General features: G+C 45.9%; 1 protein-coding gene across 1 annotated transcript in view; it reads right to left on the reverse strand.

Moving 5' to 3' along the window:
• Window positions 1-255: 255 nt before the first annotated feature.
• LOC120674765 (clumping factor A-like) overlaps window positions 256-26606 on the reverse strand; it is a 56225-nt gene continuing 29874 nt past the window's right edge. The window contains exons 3-5 of the mRNA XM_039955893.1: window positions 674-942; window positions 451-581; window positions 256-381 (exon numbers count right to left, since the gene is read on the reverse strand). Of these exons, the coding sequence (XP_039811827.1) occupies window positions 256-381; window positions 451-581; window positions 674-942 (526 nt within the window). The remainder of the gene's footprint in view (window positions 382-450; window positions 582-673; window positions 943-26606) is intronic.

Genomic DNA, 26606 nt, shown 5'->3' on the forward strand with positions numbered 1-26606 from the left:
TCGAGACTCTGACAAAGTCTTGAGTTGTTGCGGCATCGACGCTGCCTCTCGATCAGAGTCCTCCTTGATCATCTTAAGCTTCTCTATTTCATCTGTGTTTCGGTACATAAGAATCTTTAAATCCAGTACCAAGCTTTCCTGAATCTCTAAAGATTTGGAACAAGCTGTGTACTCGATAGAAAGAAAATCTTATAAACACTAAGAAGATCTACTAGTCGAGTGCATATCAAATGCTAAAGACTATCCTTTCTTTGACTAGGAGAGACTCTTCAGCTTTCCCTCAAGAGCAGTCTTCTCAGACGAGAGCGTCTTAACCCTCTCTCTCAGAGCATTCAGCTCTGCCTCATCTTGGGACTGGCTACGATCCTGTTCCAGTGCCTCCTGCAAAATAAAAGATCAGTATACTACTCTATCTACTACAAAAAGTACTCGAAATATTCGACTACTTACCTCTAGCAGCTTGACAGCAAGCTCTACCTTCTCTCGTTGCAAGACACTTCCCGATGTGACCTGGGAAGTACTCGCCAACACCTTAGCCACAGCCCTTTTGGGCACATCTCCAATTCTCCCTACAGTATTCCCTGTAATTTGGGAATCTAAAGGAAGAATACGCTACTTAATTACATTAAGAGCAACAAAAAGATACCTTTCTTACATGGTGTTACAAGCTTACCTGTAGGGGTCATCTCGGGCTGCTTATCATTGCCTCCCTCAAGAAGTTTCTCGCCTTCTCCCCCTTCTAGAAGCTTGCCGCTTCCACCATCCTCTGGGATCTCCTCATTGGCTCTCTCAGGATTGGGCAAAGGAGAATCCCGAAGCATGGAGTTGGCCATCGCCTCCGCATCTTGAGAACTCATATCTGGAGTGCTTGGGGGTTTCTCCAACCCTGATTGGGAGACTGAGTGGCTCTCAACCTCCACGCCCTCATCCAGGATCGCATCTCTGTATAGACAAAGTAGTTAAAAACTACTAGACATAAAAGCAGATCCTATACATACAAGTTCTAAGGAACTTATGTAAGAGCCCTTATCAGAGCAAGTCCCTTGATGCCAAATCTGCGAGCAGGCTTTACAATCATAGCATGCTTACCCGCCTCGCCGACAACATTTACATCGGAACTACTCGCCGAAAGAGTAGTCCTGGTCCCACTTAACAGGTCCACTATGGTGGAGGAAACAGTCTGTCCCACCGCAGTATCATCCCCGGATGATATTCGTGGCATTTTAGCCGCGGGACTTGAAAAAGCAAAACACAAATCAGCAAAACCGAAAACAAAAGTACTTGATTCCAAAAATAACTAGCTACTTACTTGTCGCAAGTAGTTTGGGAGGAGCTACGATGCTTCCTCGCCATGGATCGAGTACTCCTTGATTGCCCAGTTTGGGTATCAGTGCTTGGAGTAGGGCTGGGTTCCTTATCACTCCTCTCATCAGCTTCCTCCTCATCTGCATAATCAAAATTATACATAAGTATTGTTTGTATGAAACTTCATATGAACATATTTAAGATTGATTAACAGATCGGGAAGTTTTAAAGTGCTCCACATCCTCCTACAGAAAGCAAAATCCTATCAGGTTTACACTAAGGAACAACTGTGATTTTCTTTACATTCTTTAGCAGTCGTTGTATTCGACTAAATGCTACATCATCCGAGATCTCTTCCTTCGAGTATCTTGACGGATCAGTTGTTCCTTGGTATTGAAATCCAAGCGATTCCCGAGCCTGCAACGGCTGGATTCTTCGCTTCATCCAGTCAAATATGATTGCTTCCCCAGTCAACATATTCTGCCTCAAAATGGCAATTCGCTCGAGAAGTTGTGGGATTTGACTCTCGTCGACTAGTTTTTTATTCCATTCAGGCCACTGAATTGGAGGGCCTGGAGTAATTGGTGGAAAATTTCCTAACTGGTTTTTGACATAGAACCACTTGGGCTTCCACTCGATTACTTTATTGCTAAGTTTATAAGAAATATACTCTCTATCTTTCTATTGTCTAAGCTGGAGACCCGCAACGCCTACTACATCTAAAACGTAGGAGTCGGGTTGAGGCTTCAAATGGAAAAAGAATCGGAAAAGCTCAAAATGGGGCTCAATGCCCAGAAAAGCTTCGCACAAATGCACGAAGATAGACATATGAACCAAGGAATTTGGGGTCAGATGATGCAGCTGGATCCTGTAGTAGCGCAGGAGTCTAGAAAAGAAAGAAGAACAAGGAAACCCCAATCCCCGTTCCAATAATGAGGTGAAAGCAACAACTTCCCCCGTATTTTCATATGGATGATCTCTTCCCAAGGCAGGACGCCATTGGACAGTAGATCTGGGAACCAAAAGGCCCTGTTTCACTAAAGATTCCAAGTCAAATTGGGAACACTTACTAGTGTTCCAGCCTTCATCGCGGGTTGGTTCCGCAACCGCACCCTTCCCCTTTGTCGCCTTTCTTGGGGGGCATTCGGAAATCTACGGATCGCTTCACGCGCATACACTGGCGGAAACCCTAGGGCGAAAGTGGGGAGCAAAAGGAAGCAAGAACTTTGGATCTGGGAGCTCGAGAGCGAAAAGACAGATCTAAAGCAGTAAAAACAAGTGGCGGCCGGTGGCGTAAAACCTAAGTTACCGTTTCATTTTATAATGGCGGTGACAACATGGTAAAAACACCCAACAGGCCAACAGTCTGTTGCAAATCGCGGAAAAAATGGGATTTAAAAGAGACATTCCTTTTTCTGAGATTACATTCTGGAAAAAAAACACTCACATCCCTAGTCGACTACTTGACACACTTTTCCTTATCTGGAATTACATTCCAGAACAAGAATAAGTACTCGACACAGTACAACTACTCGATAATACAACTCGAGTACTTTTTTCCTAACTAAACTTTACAATGGCTCGGACCTGCATGCCCATCGCCTAGATCTCTTGGAGCTTCTAATCAACACTTGCTGCAGACTAGATCGGCCCGAGGCCATGACAAAGTACAAACTTGTTATTCCCACTAAGGGAATAATGATACATGTATCCTGGGAGAAAAGTTTCAGGAGTATGGACGCAGAATACAGTAATCACCTCGCAAGTACTCTTGTAGCAACTTCTGGAGAAACTTCTCCTTCTCCCAGAATACATTGTCGCAAGATTAAGCTTCCCCGCTAGAAATGTCAGTTCTTGGGCAGTCTCAACCAGGGAAGTTGTAACACCCCAATTTAAATTTCAGCAATTAATAATAAATTTAATTGGTTTATTTAATTTTCTAGGATTTAATTTGCTTAGCCTTGCATTTATAATTTATTTTTGCTTCATAAAGTAATTAAAATTTATTTTAGGGCTAACTTGTTTATTGCATTCATGCTGATGCATGGTTTTATTTTGCTTGTTTGCATAGGAGTTTGAAATCAAATTCATTTGAATTCAAATAGGTTTAGTTTGGTTGAATTAGAAATAGAAAAGGAAATAAGATGAGGAAACGAAAACCCAGCCCAAACCTTCTTCCCTGGCCCAACCCTTTTTCCCGCGGCCCAGCTCCTTTTTTTCTCTTTCGGCGGCCCAGCCCAGCTCCTCTTTGCTCAGCCCATTTCCTCTCCTCCCGGGCCTGTTTTCTCCGCGCTCGGCCCAGTTTTCCCCACGCGCAGCTGCCCAGACCACCTCCCCGCGCGGCCCACACCCGCGGCCTAGCTGACTCCTCCCCGCGCCGGCCTGCGCTCTCCAGCACCCTCCAGCCCGGGCCCGCAAGCCAGCCACGACACGCGCGCGTCACCCCGCTCGGCCTGCCCTCAACTGCGCTCCCACCGACAGCCCGTCCCCACTGGTCAGCCTCGTCTCCCTCCTCTGCCCGCATCCTCCGCCTGCGCTGCAACAACCGGCCGCGAATCACGCCGGGATCACGCCGGGCACGCACGCCCAGGATCTCCGGCGCCCTCCTTTAAACACCCCCCTGCGACCTCATTCCCCCTACCATCCATCCCGCAGCCGCCGTTTCCCCAAACCCTAGCCACAGCCGCTGCCTCGCCACGCAAGCTAAGCAATATCACTGCCCCGCCCCGAAGCTCCGTTCCCAGCCGTGCCGTCGTGAACCCAGAGCCTCGCGGCTCCTCTGTGACACCTGCGCGCTCGCCAAGCTACGCACTCAGGTATGGAAGCTCCTCGTGCCCCTTTGCCCCTGCTTTTTCTAGCGGTCCGCATGAATTCCTCGCCGGAGCAAGGCACCGCCGTGATGCCGCCGCTCAATCTCGCCGTCAGGGCCTTCTCTGGTCCAAATTTGACCTAGTGGCCGCCTTCGCAGGGCATCCAGGAGGCTCGCCGGCTAGTTCCCGCGGCCGTAGCTAGTTCCAGGGGGTCCGTCCGTGTGAACCCGTCGCCACCGTCCGCCCCTGCTCGCCGCCGTTCCTCTCCGATGAGCTGCCGCCACTTCTGATCCCCTGGTGAGACCCACTGTAACCCTCTCTTCCTCCCCGACCTACTGTAGTGCTAGGTTATGCCCCGTAGCAGAATCCTCACGCGCACGGTCAAACCTCCACCGCGGAGTGTGGTCGCCGCCGGCACCCCTGTCCCTTTCAACTGCGGCCGCCAGATGCGCTCTGGACGGGCCAGATTAGATCCTAACCCACGTTTAACCCCAATCGCCCGATTTCGATCCTACGGATATCAGTCACAGAGACCAGGTCAATGCCGGTCAGCCTTTGCATTTTTGCAAAAGAGCCCCTCCGTTTCTTTAGAATCAACCCGCGCTCCTGGCTAGTTCAAAACTAATTCCAGTTAGGTCCAGACTTTAATGTTTAAGCCCCTGAGCTTTTTAGATTTCGAACCCGCAGTCCAGCCCAGTTGTTTTAGCACTTTAACCCTCGGATCTTTTCAGTTTTTATGTTTAGGTCCCTGGTTTTTGCAGAAAACCCCCAGAAACTTAGTTTTTCTTGCAGAAAAGCCCCTAGATCTTGTTTTAGGCCCAGTTTTCGCGTTCTAGCTCCGTTTTAGGCGTTCTTTATGTCCCCGCGATCGTTGTAATGTGTAGAATAGTTCTAGCATAGTTTTGTTTGCTATTTTCATGTATTGTTGTACTGTTTCTTAGTATATGCTATTGTTTGCATGTATGTTTATGTTGTGTATTGTCTTTGGCCATGTGTTCGTGAGTAGACGTTGATCCATCTAAGGAGCCCCAGTACTAGTACTCGGAGCAGCCATCTTCTGAGAAGTTTGAGCAGCAGCAGGAGCAGTTTGAGGAAGGCAAGTATAACATGAACAACACCTATCACTTTTAAATACATTTTCATACTGCATTTTAATACTATATGACTATAAGGATTTCCTAGCCACATTTATCCTTTATATAATTACCTTGGGTTGCATTTTGGTTTTAATTTGATTAATGGTTTTTGCAACTTAATTCTGGGAGTGGCCCTCTGTGCTCCGTGCTTGAGTGGCTCACGTTTCGTTAAAATATGTTTTGTTAGAAACATGGTTTAGGTTGCCAGCACGGTGCTTAGTGCTTGGTTGGCCACTCTCCATAAGGACCGGTTCATAGAGCGACAACATGGAGCAACAGCGCTACCACAAGACTGGAATGGGACGGTCTTGGCGTAATAATTAGGTCTTTTTGGTTTGGAGTAACTTACCTGCCGGGCAGGGGAGGTAAGCTTCTATGGCCCTCATACTGAGTGGCCTCGTCTGTGCTCCGTGTCTTGACGCCCACTAGACCTGCTCCATAGTCGTCGATCCACCCTCGCGGTTACTCCTTACCAACGAGATTCTTTGTAAAGGCCTCGTAGTGTGCTTGCTAGCCATCTCACCTAAGGAAGTGTGAAGAACAACTAGCGTAGCCTACGACTTGTGGGTAAAGATGTACAACCTCTGCAGAGTGTAAAACTGGTATACTAGCCGTGCTCACAGTCATGAGCGGCCCAGATCCTCCTTTTGATTAGTGGGGTTATCTTCCTTTGGTTAGGAGGGTTTCCCCGGGTGGCTTGGTTTGGTATGGTTCTCAGTAGTATCATGATTAATTTTGATTAATTACTATGTAACTGGGTTTATGGTAATTTATCAACTTGTAGTAAATAGCTTTAATAAAATTTTGCCAAGACTTAAAAGATAATGCAGTTGAGTCAGCCAACCTTAGAGCCTCATAGTTTGTGTTATACTTGTTGAGTACGAGTTATGTACTCACCCTTGTCTCCTCTACACTTTTTCCTCTTGTTCTTTTGGGGACACTCTACTGCTGCTCAGTTCCTGCCGACGCGAGGGAGTTCACTCAGCGCTACCAGGACTACGAGGACTTCTAGGCGTTCGTCTCCCAGTCGACGTCCCTGTGGCGCCCTGCTCGGCTTTTGACGAGAGTTATCATTTATGCATTACGCTTCCGCATACTCTGTATCAGACATTTTGTCATTAATATAATAAATAACATTCGTACTCGCTTTATTATATCTTTTTACGTGATATGTACTGTGATATATTGTTCATTCTGTTATATATACGTGTGACTTGATCCTGGCATGCATATGATTGCTCGGTTTATGCTCTTTTATAAACCGGGTGTTACAGAGTGGTATCAGAGCTATATCGACTGTAGGACGAAAGCCTAGATAGAACTGGTCGAGTTTTATGTCTTCTTCTCTCTAGCCTTATCTACTGAAACTATTTTGCTATTATATTCCTTGAAATTCCAAGATTTTTACTCGTCTTGCCTTGATTCTTCTCTATAGAATTAGTTTCCGTAGATCTCTGGCCTGAAGTAAGTCGACTGACCATCATAGGTGTAAGCTAGATGACCCCTTTATAATAGCACGATAGGACGTTCTGCGACGCGTTGTGTTAGTCGAGTTGTGTGTTAAACTCGACTAAAGTATGAACTTTTGTATGCTTGTCTTTATGCTACATGTTTGATTTGGATCTTTGGTTGATTGCATAGCTTAGTAGTTAAATTAGTTTAATGAAAATCAGTTTTAAGTTAAAGTTAATTAATTAAAAAAATGAGTTAGATCGTTGGGGGTAAAACCATACACTCTATTCCCTCTACCTTATCATGCCTTGGGCTTCTGTCTTGCTTGTTGAGGAGGATAGCACGAAGAGGATGTGATATTCCAGGATTCACCGACGAGGACGTCGGTTTTTGTAAGGAGATAGGGATGTGACACCCCGGCCTGCAGATAGTACAGGAGAACTTGAGAATCTCTCATATGAGGCAGAAGAGTTATGCTATAGTTCCTTTTTTCGGATTTATGTAACACATATCTGGAGTTAGCAGCAGTGATGCATGGCAATATTGTCTAAATAAGATAGAACCTTACATAGTGGGGTTTTCTCTCTTCTTTGACCTTACCAATCTATGTTTCCTCTTTACCCCAGCTCAGATGTCAACTGAACAAAACAGCCTTGGAGATAGTGCAATGGGTGATGGTGATCGTGGAACAGTTTCTGTGGAGCAGGCGATAACGGTACAAGATCAATCTTCGCAAACAACATACCACCCGAAGAATGGTGAGAAGGCTTGCCCGTGTTGCCAATTCTACGGCGTCCCTTGTCATCAAGTTCGTGCGACTGAAGATGAAGCTACAATTAGGAGGAACCAGAGGTTGTTCTCCAGTACAAAGAGAAAGAGGTCTCATGAAGAGCAGCTAGCAGAGGATTCCCTTTTCCTTGATGGTCCATCGGTCGATGAGCTACAAACCATCCAGAAGAGAAAGGATCCTGAGTGCTCTAGAGATACACAGGTCAAGAACCAAGCACTCTATGATTATGTTGATGGGTTGACTATCACTATGAATGTGATTCAGTCACGCGCCGCAAGGAGTCCAAGAAGCAAGCAGCAGAAATGATGCAAGATGTGATGTTAAGTTCACAGGGAGGTCAACCAAGTAGCGCCATTCACCACCACCGCATGTGCTACAAATGCGGGCAAAAAGGTCATTATGCCAAAAGTTGTCCACAGAAGCACCTGTCACCGGCTCCACCAGCACCTCAGGCTCCACGGCATGCAGGACAGCAGGGGCGCCCAGCCCAACCCAGGGCGCCAGCACAGAGTCGGGTGAACCACGTGACGGCCGAGTCAGCGGCCGAGGCTCCTAACGTGGTTATTGGTACGTTCATGGTCAACTCTCACCCCACTACAGTGCTTTTCGATACCGGTGCTACTCATTCTTTCATTTCCAAGTCATTTGCCGAGAAGCATGGTATACCAGTTTCTTGTATGAGGACAGCTATGGTAGTTACCTCACCTGGGGGTCAGATACACACATGTTCTATATGCTCCAGAATTAGTATTGTCATAAGGGGGGCAGAGTTCCGCACTGGTTTGATCGTCATTGATTCCTCGGGGATAGATGTGATTTTGGGCATGGAGACCCTTACCAGATGGAGAGCCCGCATTGATTGTGCTCAACGGACAGTTCACTTGTCAGCATCTGATGGCCAAGAGGTGACAGTCAGTGCTACAGAGCCTTCTAGTTTTCTTCATCAGATGGAGGCTAGACCCACGAATGGAATTCGCGTGGTGTCTGAATTCCCGGATGTCTTTCCGGAGGAATTGCCAGAAGAAGGAAGAGGACTTGATGAAGACTTATCCAGATCTCTTTGCTAGCCAGCCTATCAGAATCTTGGGACGAGATTCCTATAAGGGGGTAGGATTTGTAACACCCTAATTTAAATTTCAGTAATTAATAATAAATTTAATTGGTTTATTTTATTTTCTAGGATTTAATTTTCTTAGCCTTGCATTTATAATTTATTTTTGCTTCATAAAGTAATAAAAATTTATTTTAGGGCTAACTTGTTTGTTGCATTCATGCTGATGCATGGTTTTATTTTGCTTGTTTGCATAGGAGTTTGAATTCAAATTCATTTGAATTCAAATAGGTTTAGTTTGGTTGAATTAGAAATAGAAAAGGAAAGAAGATGAGGAAACGAAAACCCAGCCCAAACCTTCTTCCCTGGCCCAAACCTTTTCCCCGCGGCCCAGCTCCTTTTTTTCTCTTTCGGCGGCCCAGCCCAGCTCCTCTTTGCTCAGCCCGTTTCCTCTCCTCCCGGGCCTGTTTTCTCCACGCTCGGCCCAATTTTCCCCACGCGCAGCAGCCCAGACCACCTCCCCGCGTGGCCCACACCCGTGGCCCAGCTGACTCCTCCCCGCGCTGGCCTGCGCTCTCCAACTCCCTCCAGCCCGGGCCCGCAAGCTAGCCGCGACATACGCGTGTCACCCCGCTTGGCCCGCCCTCAACCGCGCTCCCACCGACAGCCCGTCCCCACCGGTCAGCCTCGTCTCCCTCCTCCGCCCACGTCCTCCGCCCGCGTTGCAACAACCGACCGCGAATCACGCCGGGATCACGCCGGGCACGCACGCCCAGGATCTCCGGCGCCCTCCTTTAAACACCCCCCTGCGACCTCATTCCCCCTACCCTCCGTCCCGCAGCCGCCGTTTCCCCAAACCCTAGTCACAGCCGCCGCCTCGCCTTGCAAGCTAAGCCCTATCACTGCCCCGCCCCGAAGCTCCATTCCCAGCCGTGCCGTCGTGAACCCGGAGCCTCGCGGTTCCTCTGCGACACCTGCGCGCTCGCCAAGCTACGCACTCAGGTAAGGAAGCTCCTCGTGCCCCTTTGCCCCTGCTTTTTCTAGCGGTCCGCGCGAATTCCTCACCGGAGCAGGGCACCGCCGTGATGCCGCCGCTCAATCTCGCCGCCAGGGCCTTCTCTGGTCCAAATTTAACCTAGTGGCCGCCTTCGCAGGGCATCCAGGAGGCTCGCCGGCTAGTTCCCGTGGCCATAGCCGGTTCCAGGGGGGTTCGTCCATGTGTACCCGTCGCCACCATCCGCCCCTGCTCGCCGCCATTCCTCTCCGATGAGCTGCCACCACTTCTGATCCCCTGGTGAGACCCACTGTAACCCCCTCTTCCTCCCCGACCTACTGTAATCCTAGGCTATGCCCCGTAGCAGAATTCTCACGCGCACCGGCGAACCTCCACTGCGGAGTGTGGTCGCCGCAGGCACCCCTGTCCCTTTCAACTGCGGCCACCAGATGCGCTCTGGACGGGCCAGATTAGATCCTAACCCCCGTTTAACCCCAATCGCCCGATTTCGATCCAACGGATATCAGTCACAGAGACCAGGTCAATGCCGGTCAGCCTTTGCATTTTTGCAAAAGAGCCCCTCCGTTTCTTTAGAATCAACCCGCGCTCCTGGCTAGTTCAAAACTAATTCCAATTAGGTCAAGACTTTAACGTTTAAGCCCCTGAGCATTTTAGATTTCGAACCCGCAGTCCAGCCTAGTTGTTTTAGCACTTTAGACCTCGGATCTTTTCAGTTTTTACGTTTAGGTCCCTGGTTTTTGCAGAAAACCCCCAGAAACTTAGTTTTTTCTTGCAGAAAAGCCCCTAGATCTTGTTTTAGGCCCAGTTTTCGCGTTCTAGCTCTGTTTTAGGCGTTCTTTATGTCCACGCGATCGTTGTAACGCGTAGAATAGTTCTAGCATAGTTTTGTTTACTGTTTTCATGTATTGTTGTACTGTTTCTTAGTATATGCTATTGTTTGCATGTATGTTTATGTTGTGTATTGTTTTTGGCCATGTGTTCGTGAGTAGACGTTGATCCATCTGAGGAGCCTAGTACCAGTACCCAGAGCAGCCATCTTCTGAGCAGTTTGAGCAGCAGCAGGAGCAGTTTGAGGAAGGCAAGTATAACATAAACAACACCTATCACTTTTAAATACATTTTCATACTGCATTTTAATACTGTATGCCTATAAGGATTTCCTAGCCACATTTATCCTTTATATAATTACCTTGGGTTGCATTTTGGTTAGTTGTGCTAGGTGCCGCGCTATAACACACTTGGTCCTTTTTAATTAATTTGATTAATGGTTTTTGCAACTTAATTCTGGGAGTGGCCCTCTGTGCTCCGTGCTTGAGTGGCTCACGTCTCGATAAAATATGTTTTGTTAGAAATATGGTTTAGGGGGCCAGCACGGTGCTTAGTGCTTGGTTGGCCACTCTCCATAAGGACCAGTTCATAGAGCGACAACCTGGGACAACAGCGCTACCACAAGACTGGAATGGGACGGCCTTGGCGTAATAATTAGGTCTTTTTGGTTTGGAGTAACTTACCTGCGGGGCAGGGGAGGTAAGCTTCTATGGCCCTCGTACTGAGTGGCCTCGTCTGTGCTCCGTGTCTTGACGCCCACTAGACCTGCTCCATAGTCGCCGATCCACCCTCGCAGTTACTCCTTACCAACGAGATTCTTTGTAAAGGCCTCGTAGTGTGCTTGCTAGCCATCTCACCTAAGGAAGTGTGATGAACAATTAGCGTAGCCCACGACTTTTGGGTAAAGATGTGCAACCTCTGCAGAGTGTAAAACTGGTATACTAGCCGTGCTTATGGTCATGAGCGGCCCAGATCCTCCTTTTGATTAGTGGGGTTATCTTCCTTTGGTTAGGAGGGTTTCCCCGGGTGGTTTGGTTTGGTATGGTTCTCAGTAGTATCATGATTAATTTTGATTAATTACTATGTAACTGGGTTTATGGTAATTCATCAACTTGTAGTAAATAGCTTTAATAAAATTTTGCCAAGACTTAAAAGCTAATGCAGTTGAGTCAGCCAACCTTAGAGCCTCATAGTTTGTGTTATACTTGTTGAGTACAAGTTGTGTACTCACTCTTGCCTACTCTACTCTTTTTCCTCTTGGGGATACTTTACTGCTGCTCAGTTCCTGCCGACGCGAGGGAGTTCACTCAGCGCTACCAGGACTACGAGGACTTATAGTCGTTCATCTCCCAGTCGACGTCCCTGTGGCGCCCTGCTCAGCTTCCGACGAGAGTTATCGTTTATACATTACGCTTCCGCATACTCTGTATCAGACATTTTGTCATTAACGTAATAAATAACATTCGTTCTCGCTTTATTATATCTTTTTACGTGATATGTGCTGTGATATATTGTTCATTCTGTTGTATATACGTGTGACTTGATCCTGGCACATATATGATTGCTCGGTTTATGCCCTTTTATAAACCGGGTGTTACAGAACTCCAAGGGTATAACACAATTAGACTCAACCAGTCCACAAAGAACCTGCCTCATTGGAAGATGCAAGGACATGATGTCCAAAATGGATCCAATGAGAGCATGAGAATGGTAGGATGAGATAGCAAGGACTTCTCTTGTCACTCGCAAGTTCTCTTCTAGCATCTTTTGTTGGAAGGAACTACACAAACTTCAGGAGCGCGAGAGCAAGAACACCAAGGGTAAGCCATGGGTGCTAAACTTTGGTGCTTCTGATAAAGGCCTCTCCCCCACCTTTTATAGCCACAAGGGAGCTTACTAAAGGAGAACCCATGAATTAACAGTGCATGTTTCACGGACGCATTCATGGCAGCATTCATAGGCGCAGTCAAAGATGCAATAATGCAGATTCTCCAAACAGTAACGTCCCATGAGAGTACTGAATAAATAGCCGTACATCCCGGGTTTTATTCCTGAAGTTATTCCGGGTGCAATCAGTGTGGCGGATCCAATTGTATCATTTTTCTGGGATATTACCCGAAAACAGGTCTTTTCGGGTTCCGGATCTGATGAATCCTACAAATAATTTGAAGGATAAAATCTGATGCCACGTCTTAAATCCTTAATTTAAAATCTACGCTCGGGAGCTACTCGCAGCAAAAGGGATTTTGATTTAAGGCTCGGGGGCTGCGGGATATAGGCACCAGAGATTTATTTTTCAAATTTTTTGGAAAATAAAGAAGAAAAAGACTGAAGTGACCCTCAGCCTGATTCTGCGATTCAACCTAAGGCTAGGGGGCTACTCCATATGGAGCGCGAGTACTTCGCGCACCATATATGATCAAGATTTCGGGGCTTGAGCACCTCACAGCCTCAGAGCAAATGGAAGTACTTGGAGGACTACTCGATGTATCTGAAGGAAGGACCAGAAGCAACCAGAAGGATGTTCTGACTGCTTGAAGTACTCGAAGACGCCCAGCCAAGTACTTGTTGCCTGCATGACTCGGCTACGAAGAGCTCGGGGGCTTGTCAGACCCCGGGCAGCGGGACTGCATATACGCATAGAATGTTCTAGAGTAAGGGATAGACTATGGATGTACCTTACCTCTTTTGTAACTACTCGAATAGGCGTAGAACTAGCTGCAGTACAAAGGAAACTACCCGATTGTGTTGTAGTAGGACTCCAACTGTACTTGGCTAGGATTTTCCATGTAACCCTGTCCCCCCCCCCCGAATATATAAGGGCGGGCAGGGACCCCCTCCAAACAATCATCAACACCTAAGGCAATACAAATCACACAGGACGTAGGGTATTACGCAAACTCGCGGCCCGAACCTGTCTAAATCTTTGTGTTCCTTGTACCATCGAGTTCTAGAGCAGATCCCTACCTACAAACCCTACTACTCGACCATGATTACCATGCAGCCTCAGTGCGGCTCTTGAAGTACTCGGAAGACACGTTCTATGTGAAGTTCAGGAACTCGGTGGCTTGTCAGACCCGGGGGCATGAGATTCTTGATGTGGTGCGGATCTGTACGAGAGGTAGAGTACGACATGTTCTGTATCTGTACATCATGTAAGTACTCGCACCAATCTTGTACTAGTCAGATAGATAGAAACCACCCAAGTAGTACTCAGGAAGGACTCTAGGCGCCAAACCGACCCAGGGTTCCATGTAACCCTTCTTCCCAGCGTATATAAGGGTGGGCAGGGACCCCTCCAACGCAGAGACTCTCATTCATCCCTCAATCAATACAAACCACCACACATGACATAGGGTATTACGCAACTTGCGACCCAAACCTGTCTAAACCCTTGTGTTGCTTTCACAATCATGTTCCTGATCACGGCGATCCCCTATGAACAAAGTACTACCTAAGAATATACCTAGGTAGGCTTGCCAGTAAAACACCGACAAACACTAGCGCCAAAAGATCAGGATTTTTCCAGGCCCGCACTAACATGAACTTCAAATGGGTAGTTTGGGGTTGATGGAATTCCATATTTAGATGATTGTCCAAAGATGTTTGAGTGCGGAAAACCATTACTACCCGATTGGGCAATCGCGGACGTTCCAAGTTAAATGCAGAGGTTTCATAGTTGGTACATGCGGGCATGTAGACTTGGGCTTCATACCATATGCGCTTCGTACTATCTGCTAGTATTTGGACCTCCAGGTGTTGGTATCACTAATATCATGTTCAATTTTTGAGACATCCACAACATGTTCCGCCTCGTGGAACTTGACATCGAAATGGTTAGACTCTGGTGCATGTAAGTGCCTCGATGATACTTAATTTCTTCTATGCTACGACCTTAATTACTATATACATGAATATATAATTAACTGTCATACATTCTATTCACCAGGATGCAAACAAGTGATGTATATGTTGTAGGTGAAAGGACCAAGTATCTTGATCCTCTAGCTATTTGCAAGGCCAGGCACAATGGACCAAACATGTTGGAAAATGACCACGATGTGTTCAAGCACTGAGAAATGCCTAAGAAGATATCTCAGGAACGAAAAGAATAGCTCAAAGAGAGCATGAAGTTGGTTGCGGCCTACATAGCAAAGATGGTGTGAGAATGGCAAGAAGTGGCCGATTTCATTTTTGCGCCATACAACATCAAGTACGTCTAGCTTCAATCATTTGATACAATATATAATTGCTCTGATCCATACCTTAAAATTATATATAATATTTTTACAGAAATCACTGGACTGCTTTTGCACTAGAACTGAAGCATGGAAGAGTCCTCATATTTGAATCCTTGGATTGGGCAATGAGCAATTACAAGGATTTCTTATTCATCCTCAGAACGTTTGTGAACTTATCATCCTCCATACATACATCATGCAAATATTTCCATACAAATTATGCATTTACAAACTAACTTCTCACTTCTTTCTTTTTCAAACAGGGCTTACCAGAACTACATTAAATTAGGATGTGTGCGTATGACTCTGAGAAGAAAAAAATAACTCTACGCACAAACTTCCCATGCCGCAAGCAATCTGCTTGTTCCGTGTACTGCGGAGGCATCTTAGGGTGCAAGGGCGATACACAACTGATTATGAACGTGTAAGGAACTACTCTTTATTAGGGATAGATTTACATGTGTTACATTATTTTTGTGTATATCTAACACTTGCTTACTTTCTTCATGGATTCTCGTCAATTGCAGGATAATCCACCAAGGAACATCGGGCTACTCCATGAGAGAGAACTTCTAGAAGTAGTCGCTGATTTATGTTGTTTCATTAAGCACGAAGTGATCAACCCAAAGGGCACATTTTGTAGCAAAGACCATGATTTAGCAATGGATCATAAGTATCTTGGTCTTCGTGAGTGGGAAAACAAGAAGCATCGTGCCTCCTCTAGTAGCGTTGGTAAATAGGAGAAAGACATGCATTCAAGCTCCAATTTTAATGATGTACTAATTATGCTTTGTAATGATGTGTGTGTGTGTGTGTTTTATTTCTACATAATTTAATTTTGCATGTGCAATTATTTATATTTATGAAACATGTTCCATGTTGATCCCGATGACATTCAATCGCGAACTAGCTTGACAAGATAAAATTGCGGGAATCCAAATTTTAAAAATAGTGGGAAACATATTCGAATAGTTTAAATTCAAATCGATGAATTTTTTTGGCGAGCTGGAAATCGACCCACCCCCTACAAATCAATTTTCAGGGGCGGGTGAGGGGGGTCACCTGCCCCTACAAATCAATTTTCAGGGACGGGGGCACGTGCACCATCCACCCCTAAAATGTTATTTTACCCGCCCCTACAAATGCTTTTTGTAGTAGTTTACGGATGGTTTTTAGAGTGGTGGAATCAATATATTCTCTTGATTGAGGAGTACAGATGGTTTATAGAGTAGGAGAAATCAATATCTTCTCTTGATTGTACGTCCGTTCGTGGAAGCTTCCCTCCATCGACCCGTTTAATCATGCCCATACACATTCAAGGTATTCTTCTCAGCTCATGCCCACAAATAGTTACTCTCTACATCCCTGCTCTGTCATCTTTTCAGTTCTTGCCAGACACATTGAAGGTATTCTTCTTGTTTTGTTTTTGAGCCAACATTGAAGGCATTCTTCTTTCAGGGCCCACTGCTTGATTTTGGAAGGAATCATATTATGTTTCCCTCTGCATAGCTCAATAGGCAAGGTGTTTTGACTCCATGGACTCATTTTAGTTAGGTAAATATTGTGTGCCACCATAAAATACTTTGCTGGCACTGATTAGATTAAGTTGTATCGACCGTAGGGATTGAGATGTTTTCATGGTGCCTGATAATCTCTGCAAAATTTGATAATACATGCTTTCTTAGTGTTGTGAACTTATGATTGGAAAAGGCATAGAATGACTCATAGGAGTTGTGCTTACTTTTTCCGTTGGATTCAAAAGGCGTGAAATTCGTGGATGAAATTAATCTTCACCTAGTACCTCCTCATTTTTGCTTAATGGTATACCTGGAAAAACTTTTCACTGCAGAAGAGTGTGTAAGACAAGGAGACCCTCTATCACCTTTGTTGTATGTGCTGGCTTCAGATCTTTTACAAAGTATGATAAACAATGCTAGAGTTCAAGGATTGTTAAATCTCCCAATTCCCCTACAGCATAGCCAAGGTTTTCCTATTCTTCAGTATGCTGATGACACCTTAGTTATTATGGAAGTCTGTCCTAATCAGATTGCAACACTTCAAAATATTGTACAAGATTTCTCCACTTCCACTGATCTGAAGGTCAACTTTTCAAAGTCCATGCTTGTACCTATCAATCTGGAGGCTGAAAGAGCTACCTCACTAGCTCAACAATTTGGTTGCATAATAGGTACTCTTCCTTTCACATCCTTAGGTCTACCACTAGGCCTGTCGAAACCCAAAGTTGTAGACTTTCTTCCTTTAGTGTCAAGATGTGAAAGAATATTGCCATATACATCTTCCTTCCTCTCACAAGCTGGTAGACTTGAGATCACAAACTCCTTTTTCACATCCTTCCCAATGTTCTTCATTAGCACTTTCAGATTACACAAAAAAAGTGATTCAGCAAGTAGACAGTTACAGAAAACATAGTCTCTGGAGTGGCGCAAACATAAATGATAAAAGACCATCCAAAGCTGCTTGGGAGTTGGTTTGTCTCCCAAAAGCTGAAGGAGGACTTGGAGCCCTCAATCTGCAAACACAAAATGAACCTCTTCTGCTGAAGAATCTATATAAATTCTTTAATATACATGATATCCCAGGGGTCAACTTAATTTGGGAAAGGTATTATAGTAATGGCTCTTTGCCATCCACATCACAAATATATGGATCCTTCTAGTGGAGAGATATTTTAAAATTGTTGGACTCTTTCAAAGGCATGGCAATGGCAAATTGTAACACCCGGTTTATAAAAGGACATAAACCGAGCAATCATATACGTGCCAGGATCAAGTCACACGTATATACAACAGAATGAACAGTATATCATAGCACATATCACGTAAAAAGATATAATAAAGCGAATACGAATGTTATTTATTACATTAATGACAAAAATGTCTGATACAGCGGAAGCGAAGTACAAATACGAATAAAACTCTCCGAAGCTGAGCAGGGCGCCACAGGGACGTCGACTGGGAGACGGAACGCCTAGAAGTCCTCGTAGTCCTGGTAGCGCTGAGCGAACTCCCTCGCGTCGGCAGGAACTGAGCAGTAGTAGAGTATCCCCAAAAGGAAAAAGAGTAGAGTAGGCAAGAGTGAGTACACAACTTGTACTCAACAAGTATAACACAAACTATGAGGCTCTAAGGTTGGCTGACTCAACTGCATTAGCTTTTAAGTCTTGGCAAAATTTTATTAAAGCTATTTACTACAAGTAGATGAATTACCATAAACCCAATTACATTGTAATTAATCAAGATTAATCATGTTACTACTGAGAACCAAACCGAAACCACCAAGGTAACCCCGAGAGGCACCCCCCTCGTCGGAAGGAGATAACCCCACTAATCAAAAGGAGGACCTGGGCCGCTCATGACCGTGAGAATGGCTAGTATACCCGTTAACCACTCTGCAGAGGTTGCACATCTTTACCCACAAGTCGTGGGCTACGCTAGTTGTTCATCACACTTCCTTAGGTGAGATGGCTAGCAAGCACACTACGAGGCCTTTACAAAGAATCTCGTTGGTAAGGAATAACCGCGAGGGTTGGATCGGCGAACTATGGAGCAGGTCTAGTGGGCGTCAAGAATACCACAGACGAGGCCACTCAGTACGAGGGACATAGAAGCTTACCACCCTTACCCTGCAGGTAAGTTATTCCAAACCAAAAAGACCTAATTATTACGCCAAGACCGTCCCATTCCAGTCTTGTGGTAGTGCTATTGTCCCAGGTTGTCGCTCTATGACCCGGTCCTTATGGAGAGTGGCCAACCCAGCAGTAAGCACCGTGCTGGCCCCCTAAACCATGTTTCTAACAAAACATATTTTAACGAGAAGTGATGCCACTCAAGCCAACACAGAGGGTCACTCTCAGAATTAAGTTGCATAAACCATTAATCAAATTAATTAAAAAGGACCAAGTGTGTTATAGCGCGGCACCTAGCACAACTAACCAAAATGCAACCCAAGGGATATATATGAAGGATATAAAGTGGCTAGGAAAGTCCTTATAGGCATACGGTATTAAAATGCAGTATGAAAATGTATTTAAAAGTGATATGTGTTGTTCATGTTATACTTGCCTTCCTCGTACTGCTCCTGCTGCTGCTCAAACTGGTCGGAAGACGGCTGCTCCGGGTACTGGTACTGAGGCTCCTCCGGTAGCTCGACGTCTACTCACGAACACATGGCCAAAAACAAGGCAACAACATAAACATACATGCAAATAAAGGCTAACACTAAGAAATAGTACAAAAATACATAAAAACAGCAACTAAAACTAAGCTAGAACTGTTCTACGCGTTACAACGATCGCGTGGACATAAAGAACGCCTAAAACGGAGTTAAAACGCAAAATCTAGGCCTAAACCAAGTTCCAGGGGCTTTTTTGTAAGAAAAAACTAAGTTTCTGGGGGTTTTCTGCAAAAACCGAGGGCCTAAACTTAAATAAACCATAGCTGCAGGGGTTAGCGCGCAAAACTGCCAAGGGTGAACGGCGGGTTCAAATAGGGAAAAGCTCAGGGGGCTGTGTGTAAAAAAAGGATCAAACTGGAATTATTTTTGAACTAACTAGGACGGCGGGTTGATTTCAAAGAAAAGGAGGGGCTCTTTAGCAAAATCACCAGGCCGAAGGGGTAAGTTTAGATCTCGGCCGCTCGATTTGGATCTGGCGGGTCAGATCTAATCGGACTACGATCTAATCTGGGCCCTAGGTTTCAGATCGGGCGGCTACAGGTATTTGGGGGCGCGGGCGGCGGCGGGACTCGCCGGAAACAGGGTTTCCGCGGCAAGGAATCGCCGGAGTAAGCGAATCCGGCGTTCCAGGGGGTTAAACAAGCCGTGGTTTGTCCGTGCAGCACGAGTGCGCCTTGTGTGGTCCACTGGGGTACCTAGGGAGGCGGTGCGGGGCTGGGAGCATGGCCCTCAACGGCGAAGGCGGCTCTGGGCGCCGGGAACTCGCCGGAGTGCGGTGTTCCGGTTCCTAGGTTGGCCTACAACTTCGAAGATATAGCGCACCAGAAACATGAAGACCTAGAGATGCTTACCGAGGCTTGGTCCGGGCGGGGCGTGACGCAGGTGGCGCCGGCGGCGAGAACTGGCGGCGGCGCTTGGCGGAGCTCGTGGTCCGGATGGTGGGGCGCTCCTCCAGTCTCCGAAGTCCCACGGATCGACGCGGTGTGTTACTGCGGCGGTGGTGTCGGGTGGAATTCGGGCGCGTGCGGGTGGGAAGAGAGGAACGGGCGACGCGGGAGTGGGCCGGCGATGGAGTTGGCCTGCGAAGGAAAAAGAGGAACGGGCCGAGGGAGACCGCGGGCTGGGCTCAGGCTGGACTGGGTTTGGGTCTTCCTTTTCTATTTCTAGTTTTCTCTCTTCTTTTTCTTTTCCAAACTTCACACTACCTATTTGAATTCAACTCTAGCACTCAAACAAATAAAACAATGCTCCAGCATGAATGCACAAACATGTTAGCACTAAAATAAATTTTAATTACTTTATGAAGCAAAAATAAATTTTAAATGCAGGGCTAAGAAAATTAAATCCTAGAAATTTAAATAAAGCCAATTAAATTTATTATTAAATAGGAAAATTTAAATTAGGGTGTTACAAATCCTACCCCCTTACAGGAATCTCGTCCCGAGATTCTAGGCTGGCTAGCAAAGAGAAACAAGGATGGGATTAAGTTCTACTCACTTCGGAGTCGGATTCTCATACCCACATGACTTGAGTTGGCAGGGTGTTGAACCTCATGCTCAATTTGTTCTCCTAACAAGGTCTGGACCTTTACCACTCTTTTGGTAGGCTGCATCACAAGTTTGTATCGAGCTGACCAATTTTGACCCAGAATAATGTCGATCCCTGTCGACTCCATCACAATAAGGTCCTCAGGGAAGGTTGCCTCGCCTATCCTTATGCTGACTCGAGGACATATGTAACTGGAGATCTGTTCTTTTTCTGATGATTTGACGGCCATTCTCTTCCTCATGGGGAGCTTCAATATCTCGTGCTTAGCAGCAAACTGCGTGCTGATGAATGAATGTGTAGCACGAGGGTCTATCAACACTGAGGCTGGGAAAGAGTTGACCAGAAGCATGCTAAGAATGACTGGACTATTATCCTGGATGGTTTTTGCTGACACATGGTGAACTCTACCCTGGAGGTACTCTTTTGGCCCCTTCTTGGATTGCTCATGCTTTGTAAGATCACTGCACACTGGTATCACTTGCTGCTGATCCTGATCATTCTGGGTATCTTGCTTGGAGTAGTTCCCGGAAATAAGGCCGGTCTCGTCACCACTGGTACGTGGGATTGGTGAAGGGTCCTGGACTGGTGATACTGATGGCAGTTGATTCTGAGGACAACTTTTGGCATAATGACCTTTTTGTCCGCATTTGTAGCACTTGCGGTGGAGGTGAATGACGCTACTTGGTTGACCTCCCTGTGAACTTAACATCACATCTTGCATTACTTCTGCTGCTTGCTCTTTGGACTCCTTGCGACTGCATGGCTGAATCACCTTCATAGTGATAGTCAACCCATCAACATAATCATAGAGTGCTTGGTTCTTGACATGTGTATCTCTAGAGCACTCAGAATCCTTTCTCTTCTGGATGGTCTGTAGCTCGTCGACCGATGGACAGTCAAGGAAAAGGGAATCCTCTGTTAGCTGCTCTTGATGAGACCTCTTCCTCTTTGTACTGGAGAACAACCTCTGGTTCCTCCTAGTTGCGGCTTCATCTTCAGTCGCACGAACTTGACGACAAGAAACGCCATAGAATTGGCAACACGGGCAAGTTTTCTCACCATCACCCATTGCACTGTCTCCAAGGTCTTTTTGTTCTGCCGACATCTGAGATGGGATAAAAGGAAATACATATTGGTAAGGTCAAGGAAGAGAGAAAAACTCCATTATTTAAGGTTCTATCCTATTTAGACAACACTGCACAGGCATTACTGCTGATAACTCCAGATAGGTGTTACATAAATCCGGGAACAGCGAACTAGAGCATAACTCTTCTGTTTTGTCTGAGAGATTTTCAACTTCTCTTGTACTATCTGTAGGCCGGGGTGTCACATCCCTACCCCCTTACAGAAACCAACGTCCTCGTTGGTGACGTCCTTGCCAGTGAATCCCTGGATATCATATCCTCTTCGTATTATCCTTCTTCTCAACAAACAAGACCGGGGAAACTCAAGGCATGATAAGGTAGAGAGGATAGAGTGGATTGTTTTACCCCCAACGATCTAACTCATTTTATTAATTAATTAACTTTAGCTTAAGACTAATTTTTATTAAACAACTTTAAACTACTAAGCTATGCAATCATTCAAAAATCCAAATCGAACATGTAGCATAATAACAAGCAGACAAAAGTTCACACTTTAGTCGAGTTTAGCACACGACTCGACTAACACAACGTGTCGCAGAACGTGCTATCGTATTATTATAAAGGGGTCATTTAGCTTACACTTAGGATGGTCAGACGATTTTCTTCAGGCCAGAATCTACGGAAACTAATAGAGAGAAATCAAGGCAAGACGAGTAAAAGTCTTAGAATTTCAAGGAATATAATAGCAAAATAGTTTTAGCAGACAAGGCTTAGAGAGAAAAGGACCTAAAACTCGACCAGTTCTATCTAGGCTTTCGTCCTACAGTCGATACGGCACTGATACCACTCTGTAACACCCGGTTTATAAAAGGACATAAACCGAGCAATCATATACATGCCAGGATCAAGTCACACGTATATACAACAGAATGAATAGTATATCATAGCACATATCACATAAAAAGATATAATAAAGCGAATACGAATGTTATTTATTACATTAATGACAAAAATGTCTGATACAGCGGAAGCGAAGTACAAATACGAATAAAACTCTCCGAAGCTGAACAGGGCGCCACAGGGACGTCGACTGGGAGACGGAACGCCTAGAAGTCCTCGTAGTCCTGGTAGCGCTGAGCGAACTCCCTCGCGTCGGCAGGAGCTGAGCAGCAGTAGAGTATCCCCAAGAGGAAAAAGAGTAGAGTAGGCAAGAGTGAGTACACAACTTGTACTCAACAAGTATAACACAAACTATGAGGCTCTAAGGTTGGCTGACTCAACTGCATTAGCTTTTAAGTCTTGGCAAAATTTTATTAAAGCTATTTACTACAAGTTGATGAATTACAATGAACCCAGTTACATAGTAATTAATCAAGATTAATCATGTTACTACTGAGAACCAAACCGAAACCACCAAGGTAACCCCGAGAGGCACAACCCTCGTCGGAAGGAGATAACCCCACTAATCAAAAGGAGGATCTAGGCCGCTCATGACCGTGAGCACGGCTAGTATACCAGTTTTACACTCTGCAGAGGTTGCACATCTTTACCCACAAGTCGTGGGCTACGCTAGTTGTTCATCACACTTCCTTAGGTGAGATGGCTAGCAAGCACACTACGAGGCCTTTACAAAGAATCTCGTTGGTAAGGAATAACCGCGAGGGTTGGATCGGCGACTATGGAGCAGATCTAGTGGGTGTCAAGAATACCACAGACGAGGCCACTCAGTACGAGGGACATAGAAGCTTACCACCCTTGCCCCGCAGGTAAGTTATTCCAAACCAAAAAGACCTAATTATTACGCCAAGACCGTCCCATTCCAGTCTTGTGGTAGCGCTGTTGTCCCAGGTTGTCGCTCTATGAACCGGTCCTTATGGAGAGTGGCCAACCCAGCAGTAAGCACCGTGCTGGCCCCCTAAACCATGTTTCTAACAAAATATATTTTAACGAGAAGTGATGCCACTCAAGCCAACACAGAGGGCCACTCTCAGAATTAAGTTGCATAAACCATTAATCAAATTAATTAAAAAGGACCAAGTGTGTTATAGCGCAGCACCGAGCACAACTAACCAAAATGCAACCCAAGGGATATATATGAAGGATATAAAGTGGCTAGGAAAGTCCTTATAGGCATACGGTATTAAAATGCAGTATGAAAATGTATTTAAAAGTGATATGTGTTGTTCATGTTATACTTGCCTTCCTCGTACAGCTCCTGCTGCTGCTCAAACTGGTCGGAAGACGGCTGCTCCGGGTACTGGTACTGGGGCTCCTCCGGTAGCTCGACGTCTACTCACGAACACATGGCCAAAAACAAGGCAACAACATAAACATACATGCAAACAAAGGCTAACACTAAGAAACAGTACAACAATACATAAAAACAGCAACTAAAACTAAGCTAGAACTGTTCTACACGTTACAACGATCGCGTGGACATAAAGAACGCCTAAACCTGAATTAAAATGCAAAATCTAGGCCTAAAACAAGTTCCAGGGGCTTTTCTGTAAGAAAAACTAAGTTTCTGGGGGTTTTCTGCAAAAACCGAGGGCCTAAACGTAAATAAACCATAGCTGCAGGGGTTAGCGCGCAAAACTGCCAAGGGTGGACGGCGGGTTCAAATAGGGAAAAGCTCAGGGGGCTGTGTGTAAAAAAAAGGATCAAACTGGAATTATTTTTGAACTAACCAGGACGGCGGGTTGATTTCAAAGAAAAGGAGGGGCTCTTTAGCAAAATCACCAGGCCGAAGGCGTAAGTTTAGATCTCGGCCGCTGGATTTGGATTTGGCGGGTCAGATCTAATCGTACTACGATCTAATCTGGGCCCTAGGTTTCAGATCGGGCGGCTACAGGTATTTGGGGGCACGGGCGGCGGCGGGACTCGCCGAAAACAGGGTTAAACAAGCCGTGGTTTGTCCGTGCAGCACGAGTGCGCCGTGTGTGGTCCACTGGGGTACCTAGGGAGGCGGTGCGGGGCTGGGAGCATGGCCCTCGACGGCGAAGGCGGCTCTGGGCGCCGGGAACTCGCTGGAGTGCGGTGTTCTGGTTCCCAAGGTGGCCTACAACTTCGAAGATCTAGCGCACCAGAAACGTGAAGGCCTAGAGATGCTTACCGAGGCTTGGTCTGGGTGGGGCGTGACGCAGGTGGCGCCGGCGGCGAGAACTGGCGACGGCGCTAGGCGGAGCTCGTGGTCCGGACGGTGGGGCGCTCCTCCGGTCTCCGAAGTCCCACGGATCGACGCGGTGTGTTACTGCGGCGGTGGTGTCGGGTGGAATTCGGGCGCGTGCGGGTGGGAAGAGAGGAACGGGCAACGCGGGAGTGGGCCGGCGATGGAGTTGGCCTGCAAAGGAAAAAGAGGAACGGGCCGAGAGAGACCGCGGGCTGGGCTCAGGCTAGACTGGGTTTGGGTCTTCCTTTTCTATTTCTAGTTTTCTCTCTTCTTTTTCTTTTCCAAACTTCTCACTACCTATTTGAATTCAAATTTGAATTTGAATTCAACTCTAGCACTCAAAGAAATAAAACAATGCTCCAGCATGAATGCACAAACATGTTAGCACTAAAATAAATTTTAATTACTTTATGAAGCAAAAATAAATTATAAATGCAGGGCTAAGCAAATTAAATCCTAGAAATTTAAATAAAGCCAATTAAATTTATTATTAAATAGGAAAATTTAAATTAGGGTGGTACACAAATGTATTCAATGGGATGACATGTCTTTTCTGGGATGATATCTGGCTGAATAGGGTTCGAAAGCATCATTATCCTCAACTTTATTCATTTGCAAAGACAACAGACATTTCCCTAAATGTGGCAAGAAATGCAGCAAGACCTGATGAGCTGTTTAATCTTCCTCTATCACAAGTTGCTTCTTCTCAATGGATAGAACTTGCAGAAAATTTAAATTCCCTCCCTGTCGGTGTTTACCGCCAAGCCTGCTCAGGGATACCCTTAGCAGTAGGGTTTGTAGGTAGGGATCGACTGCTCTAGAACTCGATGGTACAAGGAACACAAAGATTTAGACAGGTTCGGGCCGCGAGTTTGCGTAATACCCTACGTCCTGTGTGGCTTGAATTGCCTTAGGTGTTGATTATTGTTTGGAGGGGGTCCCTGCCCGCCCTTATATATCTGGGGGGACAGGCTTACATAGAAAGTCCTAGCCGAGTACAGTTGGAGTTCTACTACAACATAATCGGGTAGTTTCCTTTGTACTGCAGCTAGTTCTATGCCTATTCGGGTAGTTACAAAAGAGGTAAGGTACATCCATGAGTTATCCCTGACTCTAGAATATTCTATGTCTATAAGTAGTCCCGCTGTCCCGGGTCTGACAAGCCCCCGAGCTCTTCATAGTCGAGTCCTGCAGGCGTCGAGTACTTGGCTGGGCGTCTTCGAGTACTTCAAGTAGTCAGAACATCCTTCTGGTTGCTTCTGGTCCTTCCTCAGATACGTCGAGTAGTCCTTCAAGTACTTCCATTTGCTTCGAGGCTGTGAGGTGCTCAAGCCCTGAAATCTTGATCATATATGGTGCGCGAAGTACTCGCGCTCCATATGGAGTAGCCCCGAGCCTTAGGTTGAATCGCAGAATCAGGCTGAGGGTCACTTCAGACTATTTTCCAAAAAAATGGAAAAATAAATCTCTGACGCCTATATCCAGCAGCCCCTGAGCCTTAAATCAAAATGCCCTTTGCTGCGAGTAGCCCCCGAGCGTAGATTTGGAATTAAAGATTTAAGTCGTGGCATCAGATTTTATCCTTCAGATTATTTGCAGGATTCGTCAGATCCGGAATCTGAAAAGACCTATTTTTCGGGTAAAATCCCAGAAAAATGATACAATTGGATCCGCCACACTGATTGCACCCAAAATAATTTCAGGAATAAAACCCGGGATGTACGGCTCTTTATTCAGTGCTCACATGAGACGTTATTGTTAGGAGAATCTGCATTATTGCAACTTTGACTGCGTTCGTGAATGCTGCCATGAATGCGTACGTGAAACGTGCACTGTTGATTCACGGGTTCTCCTTCAGTAAGCCTCCTTGTGACTATAAAAGGCAGGGGAGAGGCTTTTGCCAGAAGCACCAAAGTGTAGCGACCATGGCTTTTCCTTGGTGTTCTTGTTCTCGCCCTCCTGAATTTTACGTAGTTCCTTCC

This window comes from Panicum virgatum, chromosome 5N (assembly GCF_016808335.1).
Source record: "Panicum virgatum strain AP13 chromosome 5N, P.virgatum_v5, whole genome shotgun sequence".
NCBI classification, from domain to species: Eukaryota; Viridiplantae; Streptophyta; class Magnoliopsida; order Poales; family Poaceae; genus Panicum; species Panicum virgatum.